The sequence below is a fragment of the Apodemus sylvaticus genome, chromosome 2 (assembly GCF_947179515.1).
Source record: "Apodemus sylvaticus chromosome 2, mApoSyl1.1, whole genome shotgun sequence".
Classification (NCBI taxonomy): Eukaryota; Metazoa; Chordata; class Mammalia; order Rodentia; family Muridae; genus Apodemus; species Apodemus sylvaticus.
Genome location: NC_067473.1, coordinates 59,038,199 through 59,055,585, shown reverse-complemented (window position 1 = coordinate 59,055,585; position 17,387 = coordinate 59,038,199). Strand labels below are relative to the sequence as shown.

General features: G+C 47.2%; 1 protein-coding gene across 2 annotated transcripts; it reads right to left on the bottom strand.

Annotated features, from left to right (window-relative positions):
• Positions 1-396: 396 nt before the first annotated feature.
• Positions 397-15,534, bottom strand: Stra8 (stimulated by retinoic acid 8). 2 transcript variants are annotated; one of them, XM_052172465.1, is made up of 8 exons: positions 15,343-15,534; positions 11,116-11,191; positions 10,584-10,668; positions 8,385-8,621; positions 7,316-7,601; positions 5,161-5,234; positions 3,003-3,117; positions 397-583 (listed from the first exon to the last, which is right to left on the bottom strand). In XM_052172465.1, the coding sequence occupies exons 1-8, from the start codon at positions 15,532-15,534 to the stop codon at positions 509-511; spliced, it is 1,140 nt and encodes a 379-aa protein (XP_052028425.1). In that variant the 3' UTR covers positions 397-508. The 2 variants fall into 2 exon arrangements, with proteins under 2 accessions (XP_052028425.1, XP_052028426.1); XM_052172466.1 differs by having other exon boundaries at positions 15,406-15,534.
• Positions 15,535-17,387: the final 1,853 nt, after the last annotated feature.

Below are 17,387 nucleotides of genomic sequence, written 5' to 3'. Positions count from 1 at the left end.
TGTCTGAAGCAGAAGCAGCAGGTGCACTGGATTCCGCTCTGTGGCCCTGCAGTATAGGATTGAGCTGAGCACTGTTCCTGGGCTCCCAGAGCATATAAGATGAGCAATTGGGCTTCAGATCGCTGGAGAAGCCACCACAGCAATGCCTTGAGTCCAGGCCATGCTGAAAGGACTTGATAATGCACCACCCACAGGGCAGATTGTCTTCTAGGCCTTGGCTACCCCTGGTATCTCACCCTCCTCCCCTGAGCAGCGACATCCTGGATGTGTGTCCTGCAGCAGACTGGTCCCTTATATTCAACAAGCCCCCAAAAAACCACTGCGAGGACACCAAAAATCATTGCTCTTAAAACTTTATAGTAACAGAAACTAAGAACATGCAAAAAAGCTCTTGGAAACAACCTTTCTCAATAAATCTTGAAAGACAGGGAGGCGTGACCCTAGCTACCAGCATTTAAACTTGAGCCCGCCTCTCCCATTTAATCTTTTCCTTCTCAGCCCATCTGCTTTACACCTCATCATCATCAAAGGTCTCCAGGCACTTGAGCAGCATCATACCATCGTCGACTGGAGGATCCGGTTCCTGCAGATCAGTAAAGAAGAGGCCGAGAATTAGGAGCAGCGGGTGGGTTTGCAAGCAGGTGAGTGGGTCCCAGCAGCCTAGGCGGCCGTGCTTAAGGCTCCAGCTGTGCCTGCAGCTTCAGGCCAGGCAGGGCTCATGGTTATTCTATGATTGGTTTTAGCCCCATGCTTGGAATTTCCATGCACCCATAAGAGAGGGAAAAATCTCAAAGCTTTATCTAAATACCCATCTACAGACTATGCACCCACCACGATGCACCCACCAGTCACATGCCTGGCTTGAAAGAAAGGAAGGAATGTGATGGTCCCATATCTGTGGCACAGATATTAGGAGAAGAATTACGGACAAGGCACTGTGCATAGCAGGCGGCCATTTGTGATTGAAAAAAAAAAAACATAAATATCCATAGACTACCTTTGAATAGATGGGCAGGAAACTGGTAATTGTCTCTGGGAAAGACTGAGGGACAGTCGGTAAGCACAATGACAAGAGAGAGACTGAGATTTTATTGAATATCTTTAGGGAAGTTTTAAATTTCATACCATGTAGATGTGTTACCTATTATAGGAAAAAAAAAACTTAAAAAAGAAAAAAAGAAGCAATGTGTTTAATAAAGGCTTCTCATTCCTTTCAAAGATGCCAGACAACTTCTTAGGGCTCTCTATTGTCTCTTCCCTAAATCTAATTGCACGGTTTTTGATTTCTTTCTTTCTCTCTGCCAAGGAGAAAATGACCCCTACTGCTTGGTAGCTTGGCAGATCTGTGTTGATCTTTATGACTCCTTTATACCTGTTGGCCGTCTAAAGAGAGTAGGAACTCCCAAGGGTGATACCCAGGTGTGAGGTTTGCAACCTTCCACACCCCAACCCCTGCCCTGGAGAAGAAGCTGGGCACTTCAAAACCATCAGAAGTTAGATCTAGCAAGGCACAGAAAGGAGCAGCCCAGCCCTGCTAACCCTTTGTTTCTGACTTCTGGCCTCCAGGACTACTGCATGGATTGCTGCCATTTCAAGTCTCTGTTTAGAGAATGCACTGTGGATGTCCACAGAGCGTCATCCAAACCCTCCCATGAATGTGACAGGGCCAGCAGAGGGCTGGGCGTGCCATACAGAAGACAATGAAAGGTCCCTCTTCACACCAGCCTATTAAATCACAAGGCTTCCTGCCTTGCAAGTCCCGGTGGCTAATGAGATGCCAAGGTGATGCTCAGGAGGGGTAAAAAGTCCAAGCACTCTGCCTAATGTGGACTCTTAGCCTCTATTCTTTGTTTCTGCCATGTAGGTTGAATCTGTTCTTAAAGTCTTGGCAAGATATACGGATTTAATCGCATCCAACAAAAAGAACAGGGCAGGTGCTACAGGATGGGCTCTCGAGGATTGGTGGGAAGCAGACTGTGCAGAGACAGACGCTGTCCCTAAGAAGAATTGAAAGTGGTGTCAGAGATTGCATTCCATGTGTATTCTTTTGTGATTGCAATCTCTGATAAGTGGATATTAATTAGCTCAGAAGCTCTGAATACCCTAGGCACAATTAGCATAACAAATGACTCCCATGAAGAAGTAAGGAGAGGGTCCTGATCCTGGAAATGCTTGATCTAGCATTGGAGGGGAGTATCAGGACAGAGAAAAAGGAGAGAGGTGATTGGAGAATGGGTGGAGAGAAGAAGGTTTATGGGACATATGGGGAGGGGGAAACTGGGAAAGGGGAAATCATTTGGAATGTAAACAAAGAATATAGAAAATAAAAATATATAATAATAAAAAAAAGAAAGTGGTGTCAGCAGGGAGAAATGAGGAAACGGTGAGAAAGGGGTCAAAGGGCACCTTTGTCCATGGAGACAGCACCCTCTCCGCAAACGTTTGCTACTGCTATATCGCTATTTTAAACAAACAGCTGTATCTTACTAGGTTAGCTGAGAAAAACTATGGTGGTGCAGTCTCAGTGTCCTGCACTGAAAGGCCCTGTCCCCTGGTGGTGCAGTCTCAGTGTCCCCCGCCTCCATCAGAGTTCAGAAATGGCCTCCTAACCAGGATCCTGTGACTTACATCACCACCAGCTACATTGTAAGCCCTCAGAGGAAAGTTAGCCTTCAAAAGCTGACTGGAAATACCACTTAAGACTCACAGAAGACCAAATAGCTCACACAATGTTTTTGAGTGCCTGCTAGGAGCCAGACCTTGGGATCTGACCTTGCTACAAAGGGCTCCTGGGCAGATCTGTCCTGGAGGAAATCCCCCTGCCTCTTTCTTGTTTCCCTAGTATCCTCCATTGTGCAGAAGGTACTAGGCTGCAGCTGACCAGTCGGGAAGCAACCAGAAAGCCTGAAAACCCCCTGAGGCAGATGGAGCCTGGGTGGGCCGGAGTGCCCGCCCCACTAATGGTGTTGGTAGAGATTTTGCTGGTCCTCACTCTATCTTACCTGGTTTTGTGGAGTGTTCACACAGCCAAGGCCTTTGAAAAACTCAATGATCTGAAGGTAGAGCTGAAATTTCTCCTCTGGATTTTCTGCTGAGTTGCAGCTGGCAAACACAGCACTGACAGCAGAAGAAATAGAAATCATTTAGAACCTAACCTTTCACTAGGGCTCACTACCACCCAGGCCCTAAAGGCTGGCTCAGGGTGCAAACTTTAAGCATCCAGGGGAATTGCTTTGTAGCCCAGAGCTGTTCCTGGGAAGTGTGTACCACCTCACTGAAAGGCTGCATCTGGAAGGCCTGCAAAGTAACTATAGCAAGCCTGTCTCTGTGTCTTGATGGGAGCTCCGCTTACTCTCGGTCTCCTGCAGCAGGGCTTGTGGTTTGGGGACATCTGAGGCAGGTCAGGGTGTCTATACACAGTGCGGGTTCAGCCAGGGAGTGGTCCCCACTCAGTGCTCTTCCCATGGTTCTCAGCTTAGAGACAATAGTAGTTCTATTTTGTGGGTGGGCTTTTCCCTCTCTATCTCTACGAGCATCCCTGTGCAGCCAGTGCCATGCAGTACAGAGGCTGAGTATCATTAATGCAGGCCTGCCCTCATTTCTTCATGGAAGGAGGTTCCAGTTAGCCCAGAAATCCTTTTCTACAGAAGGCAGGAAAAGACATTTTAATGGGTTTCTTTTTGTCTTTTCAGCAGAATAAGGAGTTCCTAACACTGCTTCACAAATGTACTCTGACAACTTCTTGACACTGTTGTTCTTACAAGCTAAACCCAGTGCAGAAGTAGGAATGTGGGGTTCTAGCCATTGGCTGCAATATGATCCTCCCCACAGAGGTGGGAAGAGCTCACAATCTCACAATGCATTGCTTCCTGGCAATCCCCGAGCGGTGAGACCTGCGTCTGGGAGGTGGAGAGGAGGAACTAAGGTGGGTGTTCAGGCAACCTGAAGTTCTGCTTGAAGCCACCCAGGTCACAGCTTCCAGGGCTCCTTGTAGCCCAGGCTGCCACTGAGGACCCTTCACTCTGATCTTAAGGACCTGGATGTCCTTCAGTCCCATGGCAAAACCCATACCTGTCAGGCATATTGTCAGCCAAGGCCAGAGCCTCTCACACAGCGGCTGCAGAGTGAGCTCCAGTTCCGGACTGTCTCACTCTGGGAACGTCCCCTTTGACACTTTAAATCTTTCAGGTCCCAGGGCTGGAGAGGTGGCTCAGAGCTTAAGAGCACTGTCTAATCTTCCAGAAGTTCTGAGTTCAATTCCCCAGCAACCACGTGGTGGCTCACAACTATCTATCATGAGATCTGATGCCCTCTTCTGGCATACAAGTGTACATACATGCAGACGGAGCACTCACATAAATACGTCTTTTTAAAAAGTCTTTCTAGATCCCATTTCACATCATCTCACCGTGGTGCAGACATCCATCCTTTCCCCTTCTGGTCCTGTCAGTACCCCACTTTGTACAGCTTAGAGATCCCCTCAACTTCCTATGTTGGTTCTGTATGCCCACCAGATTGGCTGCTACTGCCTGCCTTACGGACCAAAGCTCAGTGTTTCCCCCACAAAACTTATATTCATATATGTTTAAATGATGGAAGATGTAGCTAACCCCCAGAATGATAGAAGGGCATCAGAACTCTGATGCCCTATGGAGATCTGGTTACAGAGAAGGTGACATCTACGGGGAACTTGTCTCTGCCTTGACCTTGAATGTCCAGTCTCCAGAACCTTGAGCGTAGGCATCTGCTGTTTCTAAGCTGTGTTGTGTAGGATGGATCAATAGTAGGTCTGTGACTGCCCAGAGCAGGCATGAGAAGGACCAAGGCACGCTGGGAAAACTAGGCAAGTAAGAGACATGTTCTTATATCTGAGCATATCACTGGGTATATGCCAGCCCTGAGCCAGGGAGGATGGATGCCCTCCTCCGGGGTTGTGTGAGGATCTGTGGGATGTGTAAGAGTAGCTGCAAACACCCCAGGAACGAGGCACTTGTGCACGCCCACTGACACGCACAGTCGCATTCACCCTAACACAGTCTTCTCACCTATATGCACACTCACACAACTTCACATATGCACGCGTGTACACCACACACTCCCCCAGGTGTAATCTCACACCCATGCATGTATGTACACACTTTCCTATGCCACCTTCCTTACCTGATGTTAGACATATGCTGGGCCTCACTCTTGTCCAGGAAACTTGCCACATCAAAAGCATCCTCAAAAAGGATCTGAAAGAAAGGACCGCGTTACCCGTGTCAGAGATAATGCTGCAGTCTGCTACATGCCCAGGGCCACTGGACCAAGGGAGGCAGACAGACTCTCTCTCAGTATCCTGCACATCTGAATGGCACACATGTCAAATCTAGCACCACACAGGGTCTCTGCTCAGTCATCTTCCCAGGGAGTTACTGAAAGGAAGAGAAAGCGCTGGGGACTGCTACCCCACTCCTAAAAAAAAAAAAAAGCCAAGCCTCAATTTACATCCAGGAAAGGGCAATCCAAACCTTTCCAGGTAGAGATATATTCAAATCTACAACTCACAACCACATCGCATCCCGGGGTTTGCATCAGGGTGAGGCTGAGGAGAGCTGGCTTCTAATGCCTGTTCATTCACTGGCAAGGGCAGCAAAGTACTTCTTTCAAACTCTCTTATATAACACAAGCCACGGTCAAACGCCTGTCCGTTCCAAAACTCTTTAGTATCTTTGACTTGGGCTTCAGGGGTTGGAGAGATGGCTCAGCAGCTAAGAGTGCGTAGGACTCTTGGAAAAGACCCAAGTTCGGTTCCTTGGACCTATGCTGGTCAGTTCACAAGTGCCTTTAATTCTAGCTCTAGGAGATCTGCTATCTCTTGGCCTCTGAAGGCACCTGTACTCATGTACACACACAGACACACGACACACACACACACACACACACACACACACACACACACACACACACACACTTTTATAGTTAAGAATAAAATAGTAAAATCTTTGTAAAGGGTATTGAAAGTTCTCCCTCCTTCCTTCTCCCCTCCCTTTTAACATGAAGACATAGCAAGAAGGGCGGAGCCAGATGTCAGCACAGGAGGTGTGGCTTTCTCAGCCCCTGAACAGTGAGCTGAATAGTCAACATTTGTATGTGGTTGACTTCTCAGATTCAGGATTCTACAGTGGCACAAAAAAGGCAAGATATAAGAAGGCACGAATGTATGTATGTATGTATGTGTGTATGTATGTATATGAGTAAATAATACTCAAATATGTTGATAGTATTAACAATTGTCTGCTTCATAAAAGAACTTCATGAATATCATAGGAGTTCTGAACCAGGAATAGGAGAGTTAAGAATCACCGAGTAACTCTCCTGCCAGAGATACTCACTGCTGACACATTGACCTACTTCTTTGCAGTCATTTCCTTCATCGTGTTATAAGAATTACAGTGATTAATAGTATGAGAATACACTTGTTGTTTAGATAGTTTTGAACCTGCTATCTTCTGAATTTGTGTTCAAACACAATACTAAGTATTCAAACAAAACTGATTTACACTTCAGATTTGGGAGGCTTAGCAAAAATACAGGGCACCTAGGTAAATTTGAATTTCAGATTAGAAGACTGAATACTCATTTAGTATAAGAGGGGCTAGAGTGATGGCTCAGTGGTTACGAGTACTTGCTCTTCTTCCGGAGGACCAAGGTTCAATTCCCAGCACCCACACGCAGCTCACAACTGCCTGGAACTCCAGTTCCAGGGAATCTGACACCCTCACACAGACAGACATGCAGGCAAAGCACCACTGCACAGAAAATACAAATAAATAAGTTATTTTATCTTTTTAAAGCATGACTGGACCAGCACACACTTACACTGGCAGCCACCCTGAGGAGACCAGGGGGGTTCTCTGGCCCTAACGGGTCTACCAGGGCTCGCACCCATACCCAGCATATGTAGTTCTTTCCCAGAGAGCAAACATCTGCTCTAGAATCTTCCTCAATTTGCCCCCCTGGAACAGAAACCTTTGAGACTTGGGCCATCCAGCTGGTTTTCTGGACACCACTTTTGGTGTCTTCTTTGACATTCCTGTTGTTACTTTGAGGAACATCTGGAAAGGGGCCACAGAAGGGCCTGTGTTCCTATGCCTTCGGCTTGGCATTTCTTCCCATCGGTTTGAGATAGAGAGGCCCTCCCTAAGCTAATTTCAAATAACTCATCCACACAGGCTACTCATTCTCCTCACATATACAAAGCACTCCCAGGAGTCACCCACTAAGGGACATTGAGAAAGTCAAGGCAAAGGACCACCCCACGGGGTCTGCTCACCTCTTCCGGGGTGGACTCCAGTGAGCAGCTGGCTCCTTGACTGTCCACTCCACTGTCCTTCATGCTGCCCTCCGCACCAGCCAGCTCCAGACAGGTCTTGGTGAGGTCCGAGAAGGTGCTGTGCTGCTGCTCCCACACCTGCAGGAGCCTGGCCTTTTTCTCCTCAGAAAGAGTCTGCCACAGATGGGAGATGGCCGCAGAGACAATAGGGAGTGTCACTTCCTGTGCGGAGATGATGCTGTTCATGGTCAGGAGGTCCATTGTCTGCTTGTAAAAGTTGAGGTACCTGGAACAGACATGCTTTGTCCCTCAGATATGTAGCCAGATGCTTATGATCGGGCCATAGCTCACTGTCATGGCCACCATTTCTTGGTTTATCAACGACATACTTTTGTGTCTGCCTTCCCCTGACCCCACGATCACAGTAGTCATCTCGAGGGCCATGGGGGACAGGGATTTATGCGTCTCTCATTTCTTCTACTCCCAAAGCTCCCTGCCTCGTACAAGGCACGGCTGCTTTAGCCCTCCTCAAGTATCAGGTCTGCTACAGTCCTGCTTTAGTTTCAGGCTTGAAAGACTCAGCTACCTAGAGTGATCCTCCATGCCTCTGGAAGCCAACATGGCTTCTGGAGGGTCTGAAGTCTCTGGAGGAGGTATTAGAAGTTTGAGCAAGCCAGGTACGATCTTTATATAAGAGCAGACGTGGCCTGCTTCTCAATCTCCAAAAGTAGATTTCAGAGGTATGTGGGAGAAGGAGGAATGAGTATGAGAAATTACTGCCTGTGCCGCTCTTTCCCCAGGGACCCCCAAATAACCACCTATTCTGAATAAAAACTGTATTTGCTATACAAATGTAACTCTCACATTGTTTGCCCAGACCCTTAGCTGGTCTCCACTGGGGTGTTTCCCACATGTAGTTGGGAACTTTGTAGTACAAACTTCCCCGTAGTTTGGTGATTTGGAATCTGGTTTGAATCATGCATGCTTGGAGGCTGCCATGCAGGCCAGCTGAAGTGTCTGTCCCCTTGTCCCCCTGTGTGCATAAAGCATCCCGCCTGGTTGTTCACACCGTTCAAATTCCATGAGGTCTGGCAACAGAGTGGGGGTGGAGTGGGAGAGATCGACTTTTTTCTCCTCTTCCTCTTCTTCCTCCTCTTCCTGGTACTCCTCTACCTCTCTCTCTTCACCATTTTCTTCTTCTGCTTCTTCTGCTTCTTCTTCTCCTTCTTCTTCAGCATCTGGTCCCACAGCTTCAGGGGGGACACACTTGGGGGGACTGTCCTGAGGAAAACTGTTTAGGAATACACTGGGGGGGGGGAATGTAGAACACAGAATCAAGAGAGTGCTTGGCAAATCTCGTCAGTGAGTGCACACACCGAAATCCATAATACAATTTTACTAGCTATATAATCCAAATATATAAATAATAACCAAGTGGCCCTTACAAATTCAAGATGGTTGGCGCATCATTTGAAAGTCAGTCAATTTACCATTTCCACAGGCTATAGAAGAAAAGGCATGTGTTTATCTCATTTGATTCCTCTGCAATCAAGAAAGTGATAAAGTCTGTGTGGAGGGAGACTGGAGGCAGTTTCTTCCTGACACAATTTTTTAACATCTTCACATAGTGTAACTTGATTTTTAACAAAAATTTCCACTAGGCTATAAAATAGTTAATATTTAATATGTTTTCAATTTAATTAATATTAAATATTAATGTATACATTTAATATATTCAATAATTATTTTATACAGGCTATGATACATAATTGTTTTTTAAAAGTTTGGAAAACATGGCTGGAGAGATTGCTCTGTGTTTAAGAGCACTTTCAAGTCTCAGTACCTACATAACTATTCATATCCATCTATAACTCCAGTCCTGGAGATCCGGCATCCAGTCTCCAAGTACACTACAGCACTACAGGCACATGCAGGCAAAACACTTGTCCATATAAAATAAAAAATAAATAATTTAAAGCATTAAATAAAGAAAGAAATAAATAAAATAAAATTCTAAGAACCAGAGGAAAAATGTACAGAGAAGAAAATGGAAGAGCTAAGTGTCCACACCAACGAAATCTGGACAACACCATACCGTCATAGATTTTGGTAGGCTATAACAGCTAATTGACCACAGCCCTCTCTGGGATGGGGGAGACATGGCTGCGCTCTGGGTCTCATCAGAGGCCCACCTGGACCTATATCATGCCATTGGAGATTGACATGACACGGGGCCAGTGGAGGGAGACAAGGGCCTGATGGCTGCCCCTCAAGTATAAGATGTAGTCTGGGGCCTGCAGGTCCCATGCATGAGAAAGGGGCATTATGTCATCTCTTGACAGCAATGCAGAGCAGAGAACATACCTACACATCATGCTTGCAAAGCACCAGCAGTGAGAGAGTTAAATGTAGACCCAACTTCACTTACGGTTTACATGTGAAGTTCCCATCTCCCTTCCCCGCAAAAGTCTCATGTGTGAGAGCTTTGCATCTGTTGGTAACACTATTTTGGGAGATCCTGGACATGTACGGTTTCTTTAAGTCCTAGCTAGGGAAGGAGGTCACTGGGGTGGGACTTTGGGGGTATCTTGTCCCCGGCCCCTTCCTATCTTCTCTACGCTCCCTGTCTCCTGGGAGTTGAATGGCCCTCCTCTTGCGCACATTCCACACATGGAAGCTCATGATAGCCTGCTCAAGCTCACGGGCCTGAGCAAACACGGGCCCAACTCTGCAACTGTGAGCGAAGCCTCCTCTGTGTAGTCATCTCGGGTGTCCAGGTCACAGCGGTGAGGAAAGTGCCTAACAGTGGAGCCAACATAGGAGGAGGACATTTCCCAAACCAGTCTGTCTGTTCAAGTCTGACTATGATGGCAGCATAGTCCTCCACATGTTACACCCATTGTATGTATATGTATATGTATATGTATATGTATATGTATATGTATATGTATATGTATATGTATATGTATATGTATACATGCATAACACACATGCACACATGCTATCAGATGGGTGGATATCCATTGGAGTTAGCATGAATTTTCAGAGAGGTGAGATAATACACAGTTTCATGCTTTTCTGAATTCTGTAATAAGCACAAATCACTTAGGAAGAATATCCCAGCCATGTTATGAAGGTGGGGGAAGGGAAAACTGTAAGGAATGGGACAGCTGTAAGTGGTGAAGAGTGACCGTGACGGCCTTGCTCCCTGGGGGCTGCTATCACACAGCATTGAAGGCCCCTGGCTCCAGCACCTGCCAGGTCTCACCTGTCATTCTCAGAGTACATTCTGGCATATTCTTCTTTGACCTCCTCTAAGCTGTTGGGATTTCCATCTCGCAAGTTGAAGAATCCTATCAGGGACAAGAGGGCAAGAGTCATAAAGAGGAAACAAAATAAACAAAAAAACCAGACCTTTGGGTCTCTCCTACCTGTGTAGTTCAGGGACCTGGGGAGGAGGGGGAGAGGCACAGAAAACCTAGACCCTCCCAGCTTTAGAGAGGGCAGAACCACTTCCCACTTCTCCTCCAAGGCCTGAGGGGAGAGTCAGGTCAAATAGTAGTCTACTTCCTTTCTGGTCCCTACAGCTGAGGTCAGATGCCTTTAGCCGTGTCCTATTAGGGAACCCATTGAACCCACACAGCCTGGGGACCCTTGCCCATGCAGCCAGGGTGCCAATTCCCTGGGATGGGGACCGGTTATGGCCCAAGCATAGGGCCCGACACACTGTAGGTTCTTAACACACATCTCTGCCTCCGATGGAAAGCCTGAGGCGGCTTCTCTAGGGAGGGGTCTCTTGCCTTTGAGTTTCAGCAAATTATCCAAGCTTTGTTCCAGTTCCTGAATGTGAACCTTCGTCTTATTCAGTACCTGCCACTGAGGACACAGACAGACATTGTTGAAAAGACAGCCTTTCACTGCTGAAATGATTTTCTTTACGGGCCCAGAAAACCCCTTGTCTCTCTGAGGTCACACTCTGTCCCCCCCCCCCCACACACACACACACTCCCCGCAAGTCCCATCCTTGGCCGTGTCTGTGGAATGGATAGGAAGTTTGTCTCAGTGGTAAGGGACAGAAGGTATGGGGACATGTTTGCATTCTATAAATGGATGCTCACTGAAATACCAAAGTGTTTGGGAATAAGATGGGTTGAGAACACGAGCACTGTAGAGTCACAGACATCTGCATAGGATGCTTGCAGGTAGGACACTGGGGGACAAGGGGGCTCAGCAGACTGAATGTCAACCTCAGGCTTGCACAAAGGCTTCTGCTCAAGCTGTGACCATGTGCAACTTAGTATCTTTTTCTCAAAATGTTTATTTGATGGGTTTGTATGCTCTGTGTAGCTAGGTATGTTGGCATATGCCTGTAATCCCAGAACTCTGTAGGTAGAGGCAGAAGGATCTTGGGAGTTCAATGTCAGTTGCACATTGAATTCAAGGTCAACCTAGGATACACGAGACCCTGTTTAAAACAAAAAAAGAAAATAATTAAAATATTTTATGTGATCTAAACATATCTAAAAATAAATACCCTGTGAATTTGAAATCAGAGTTTTTCCCTTCCTTCCCACCCTTTCTCCTATAGACCTCACTGTCCTTCCCTAGGACGACAAGATGCTCTGGCTACTCTGATCTAAATGTTTGTGTTCTTCGTGTTACATATGTTAAGCCTAACCCTCATTTGAAGATATTCAAAGGTGGGGTCTTTAGAGAGGCAGTTGTCATGAGAGAGATCTCTGAATGTATGGGACTAAAAGACAGGAGGCCCAAGGGAGCTGTCCACTCTCTCACATGAGGGCATGGCTAGATTGCACTCTACATGAAACAGACATGCTAGCCCTCACCAGACACTAACTCTGCTGGCACCTTGAACCTAGGCAGTCTAGCCTCCAGAGCTGTGAATAACGTATCTCTGTGGCTTATGAATCTCCCAGGAGAGGGTGTTCTGTTATAGCAACTGTCTCAGTCTGAGATGCTGGCATTGCGGTCCAGAGCCAGCGCCCTACCTCTTAGCATTTCCCCTACACTCTTTCCCTTTCTTTCTCTGAAGCCAGGACTCTCTCCCATGTAGCCCAGGGTAATCTCGAACATACTGTGTATCCAAGAATGGCCTTGAGCCTCGGATTCTTCCAGAGTGTTGGCATTACAGGTGTGCACCACCACTCCAGGTTTTACAGTGCTGGACACGGATCCCAGGGCTTCATGCATGCTAGGAAGCCGCCCTACCACCTAAGATACACCTTCCCCACGTCTCCTTATATTCCTACTGCATCAGGGAAGCTGTGGACATTAATGTTGACATTTTCCCTAGATGTATTTTTCATATAATTTCATTTCTATTTTTTAAAACATTTACTGTATGCTGGGAGTATGGGATGACCCTGTAGTGGACATAGGACAACCGTTAGGGGCGCTTCCTCCATGCGGGTTCTGGGGTTTGAACTCAGGCCATCGGGTTTGATGGCCAGCACCTTTTCCTGCTGGGCTTTTTCTCCTGCCCTCTCGTGTGCTTTAAGTAGGCTCACTTTCTTGGGATTTTTGGTTCTGACTGAATTATCTACCCACAAATCCCAACACCAAAAAGAAAAAGATACGTTGTGGTTTCTACCCCTGACATCTGTGACAGTGTTTGTTTGTTTGTTTGTTTGTTTGGGGGTAGGATAATCATATTAAAATAGATCCCTTAGGCTGGTGCCCAATTCAATATGACTGATGTCCTTATGAAAAAGGAGAAATGTGGACAGACACAGAACAGGGAGACCCAGGTAGAAGAGGATGTGAAGGCAGGCAGACATGGATGGTGGTTGGCGCAGTGCCACTACAAACCAAGGGACGGCAGGGATGAGTGGAAGAAGCCAGAAGCTAGCACAGGCATAAAAGGATCTCCTCTGAGGCTGTCCGAGGGGCTGGACCCCGACCTTGTCAATTAGCTGCTGTTGTTTTAGGCCCCCTACCCATGTTTGCTGTCATGTTAGGGCAACCGTGGAGAACTAAGAAAACCGTGCCACTGATCAGCCTCATAGAGCAACTTTTTTTTTTTATGCAGAATCCCAGACTGTCCCTCCAATAACCAAGAAGAAGAGAAAACAGCGGAAGCCATGAATATTTCCTTGTTTCACATATGTGGCAATTGAATGAAGGCCAGAGGAAACTTGCCTCCCTTTTACTGAGACTGGTCTAGAGCCATATTCTTATCTACAAAAGCATGAAGTCAAAATCTGGGGAGGAGTGGGTGCATGGGGGAAGGGTGCATATGGCTTTCCTCCACATTTAGCTGCACTCCCCACAGCGAGGGCCTGGGCACCTGTTTTCTGCTTGGCTGTCCTTCTAGTGTGTTCACACAGCTCCATTAGTCATGGACAGGGACCTCAGGGTTTCATGCCCCTCAGAAGCAAGTACCTCTTTATTCAGTGGATGGGGAACATGGCTATGCCCTGGGGAGAGCTCTGTTTCTCAGCAGAACCCCCCCCCATTCACCCCACAATCCTTAACTCGTCTTCCCCTCACTACTCACCGGCCCCTTTACCTACTCCAAGGGCAGGTGGGGGGTCTGTGGGGGATTCCTGCAGCTGGAAATGGTACAGGTATCAGTTGGTGCCCTCTTCCAAGTGGTCTGGAGCTGCCTTTTAAAACTTCCACAGAATCCTGGGCCTACTCCAGAGCTTTTCTGTGGTGTCTTCCTACCCCAACCCAACCTGGGAATCCTCTGGGAATTCTAGTAATAGACAACTTTAAAAAGGTTTTGATTGTTGCTTTGCTGAAGGTGCCATCCCCGGAAGGAAACCAACCAGCTGGGAATGGGTTCCTGGGTACAAAGAGTTCAGACAGGGAGATGTGGAAAGAGTCAGGCTTGGAGTGGGCGCTTTTAGGCCTTGCCCCTACCAGAGTGCATGTGTCTCCCCTCCCCCACCTCCTGCCTTCCTTTCCTCCTCCAGCCTCTATTAAGCCATGAGAAAATATAGGGACTCTGCACAGTGGCCATTAGGAACTTGATTTCTCCTCCAGCACCCCACCTACCAGGCCTTTCTCCAGTCGCTGGACAATAACTAATTAATGTAGTTTTAATTAGCAGCTAAAAAAGATAACCAAGAAGAAAAAGAGCTTCGTGGTACACACCTGTCCTCTGATGGACCAGTTGGACTCCATCTTAAAGATGGAAGCCATTTTGTTACCAGGTCAGAACAAGTTCATTTCTCTTTCCTGCAAAATTCAACTTGACTGTGCTTTAACCTGTTTCTGAAATGTTACATGTTCCTGGCCCTATGGAGTTGGATTCACACCTTGATTATACTCTGATAAGATGTTCTGCCAAACTTTAAAATGTTCGGCCAGGTTCCTATGTAACCAGAATTGTCTGGGCTATATAAACCCTACACTCCCTTTCCTGTTTTCGATGCTATATTTCCAAACCTCACTTTCGGGGAGACAGCCCTAACTGATAGAAAATAAATATTGTTTAATTTGACCAAAGAATCTGGGTTAATGGTCTTTACTCTCATTTGGTGGGATTAACAATATCCTAGCACTGGGCAGGCAAAGGCAGGCGGGTGTGATTTCAAGAATGGTCTATTCTCAAGAAAGTTCTAGGCCAGCCTCAGCTACACGGAGATTGCCTTAAACATCAGCATCAATAAAAATCAAAAAGGGTAGGAAAAGATAAATGCGTGCCTTGAGATACAGACACACTGAGCCTTCACATGAATGCCAGTGTGTATTCAGTTCTAGTATTGTATATGTGTATATGGTGTGTGTGTGTGTGTGTGTGTGTGTGCACATGCACACGTGTTAGTATAGATAGATATACAGGGTCCCGGGGCATCTGTTGGGGAATGACTGCTGCCCACCAAGTAACCACATGGTCTCCCTCCAACCCATAATTTCCCTTCTCAGGTCAGGCTGCTTGGTGCTGGCAGAGAAGCCTGGCTTTGACAGCCTGCCTATGGGCAGCAGGGCTGGCAGCTCTGGGCCAGTCCTTACTTTACCACCACATGGAGAAATGTTTCACCCTCCCCAAGTCCCTGTACCTTGGAGGCTGTGAGATCAGACTGGGAGTAAACTGTCTTCCTTAGGTTGTTGAAGAGCCCTACCAAGGTGGCTCGATGGCGGGCCTGGGACAGGCGTCTGCGGACCACCCGAGACTCAAGCTGCTTCAGCTGTGACACTGGCTTGGGTGCCCCATCATCATTGGATTGCTTGCCTTCTCCGGGGTTGGCCATTATAATCTATAACGTAATATACCCCCCGTTAGCCTTGCATAATGGAGATACAGCATTGAGGAAAGCAGATAGAGCAGGCAGAAAGGACATCGCTCACAAGGCAGTGACTATAACCAAGACCCACAGGTGACCCCAAATCTCCTACTGAAGCTTAGCTCCTAAAATCACAAACCATTTATGGTGGACTTCCGGTTGAGGAGCACTGGGGCTGACCCCAGCATGATTCCGGCACATTACAGGCACTCACCAGACATTCGTTTCTATAGTCAAGTTTGCACCTGGACCTTGAGAGCCGTCCTTCCTAGTCTGTTTAGTCTGAATAGGCTTGGGTTCCACACTGTGAGGTCTTTCTAACCTTATGAATGGCCCTTCTTTGGTATAGGGGGCGGTTACAAATGCTATCAAGACGTCCACTGTGGATCTGTGGACTTTCCCGTGCATATATTATATACTTCAGAAAGAAAGAAGAGCCTACGAAAGCAAGCAGATTCATGGACTTCATAGGGGAGCAGGCATGACTTTTTCTTGTCTTGCGTCTGCTACTTTGTCAAGATGACCATTATACTGGCATTTGCCATAGATGACTTTACAAAGTAGGAGTCTTTCCTTTTGGTGAGGTGATTGCGACCATATGGTTTTTCTTTTCCTTTTCTTTTTTTTCAAGAGGTTCCACCCAGTCCAGACTGATCCTCTTGCCTCTACCTCCCAAGTGCTGAGACTCCAGGAGTGCAGCACTGCCCAGTGCCATCAGTGCTGAGGAGAAAACCCAGGGCTTCATGAATCTAGAGAGCATCCTAGTAACTGAGCCCTGACTCCCACCCTGCCCCAATCCCCTTTAGTTATAGTTAAGGCTATAGAAGCCTTAACAGGGGCAAGGTTAAAGGCTTCTTACTTGAAGACTACCCCTTACACCTAGAGTTCCTCCCCACTGCTCTTTGAGCAGAGGTCCTGCATCCTCTTCCTGTCTGGGCAGCAGTGCTCAGTGCTGGATGGTAGGTTTCTGCAGGGTTCCCTCTCCCCTGAGCTCAGAGCTTCAGTACAAGGGGATTAGTGACACTGATGAATTTAATGTATGTCGGTCACTTAAAGAGACAGATTGATAAACTCAGGTAGAAACTCAGCAGCAATTGTAACCAGAGGTATGGCCTTTAAGAGGCGATTAGCTACCCAGTTTGTGACATTTAGCTTATAGTGTCAGAAAAGAGTCTGCTCTAAAGCAATAGATGAGAAGCTAAGAGGAGACAGTGCTCGGATGAATGGAAGGTTAGTGGTAGTAGAATCTTCCCAGGACTTCCAATTGTCTGGTGAGTCATGAAAGACTCATACGCAAACCCTCTTGACTTGTAGGGAATCTGAAGCTTTCCCAATGCCCATGCCCATGAAAGCTTTCGCATGGTTGTTGGGAGCCCGGGAGAAATGTGCAGTTCTTGCCTCCACCACAGGGGGGAGACTTTCTCATAACTTGCTCTTAACTGTGGTTGTCAGTGTTCCCTGCCCAGCTTAAGGATTGAGAAAAACACCAGAGCATCCCCACTGGCTACCTGGCGCTGTGGCCCGGATCTCCTTCCATCAGCCTTAGGTTCTCCCAGGTCAGGAGCTAAGGGGGCAGCTTGACCTCTCACTCTGCCCAAGGAGGATGGAGGCTGGCAGATGTAGGACAGCTGAGTGATTTTCAGTGGCCTCCTACAAGCTGTTCCCTAGTCACGACCAGCAACGAACCTCTGCAACTTCCTAAAGACAGTCTCTCTTGATTACTAGTATCCCCTGGAATTCCTGTTGCCCCTGCTAGGTCTATATTTTTCTGACCAAACTTTTAGGGACCTGGTTTGGAACTCTCTATGTAGAGCAGGCTG

Coding starts and splice junctions, on each gene's coding strand:
- Stra8 (XM_052172465.1), bottom strand. CDS start 15,534: ATGGCCAACCCCGGAGAAGGCAAGCAATCCAATGATGATGGGGCACCC. Junction 5,235..7,315: donor TGGAGTCCACCCCGGAAGAG/GTGAGCAGACCC, acceptor CCTTTCTTTCAG/ATCCTTTTTGAGGATGCTTT. Junction 3,118..5,160: donor CAGCATATGTCTAACATCAG/GTAAGGAAGGTG, acceptor TTCTGCTGTCAG/TGCTGTGTTTGCCAGCTGCA.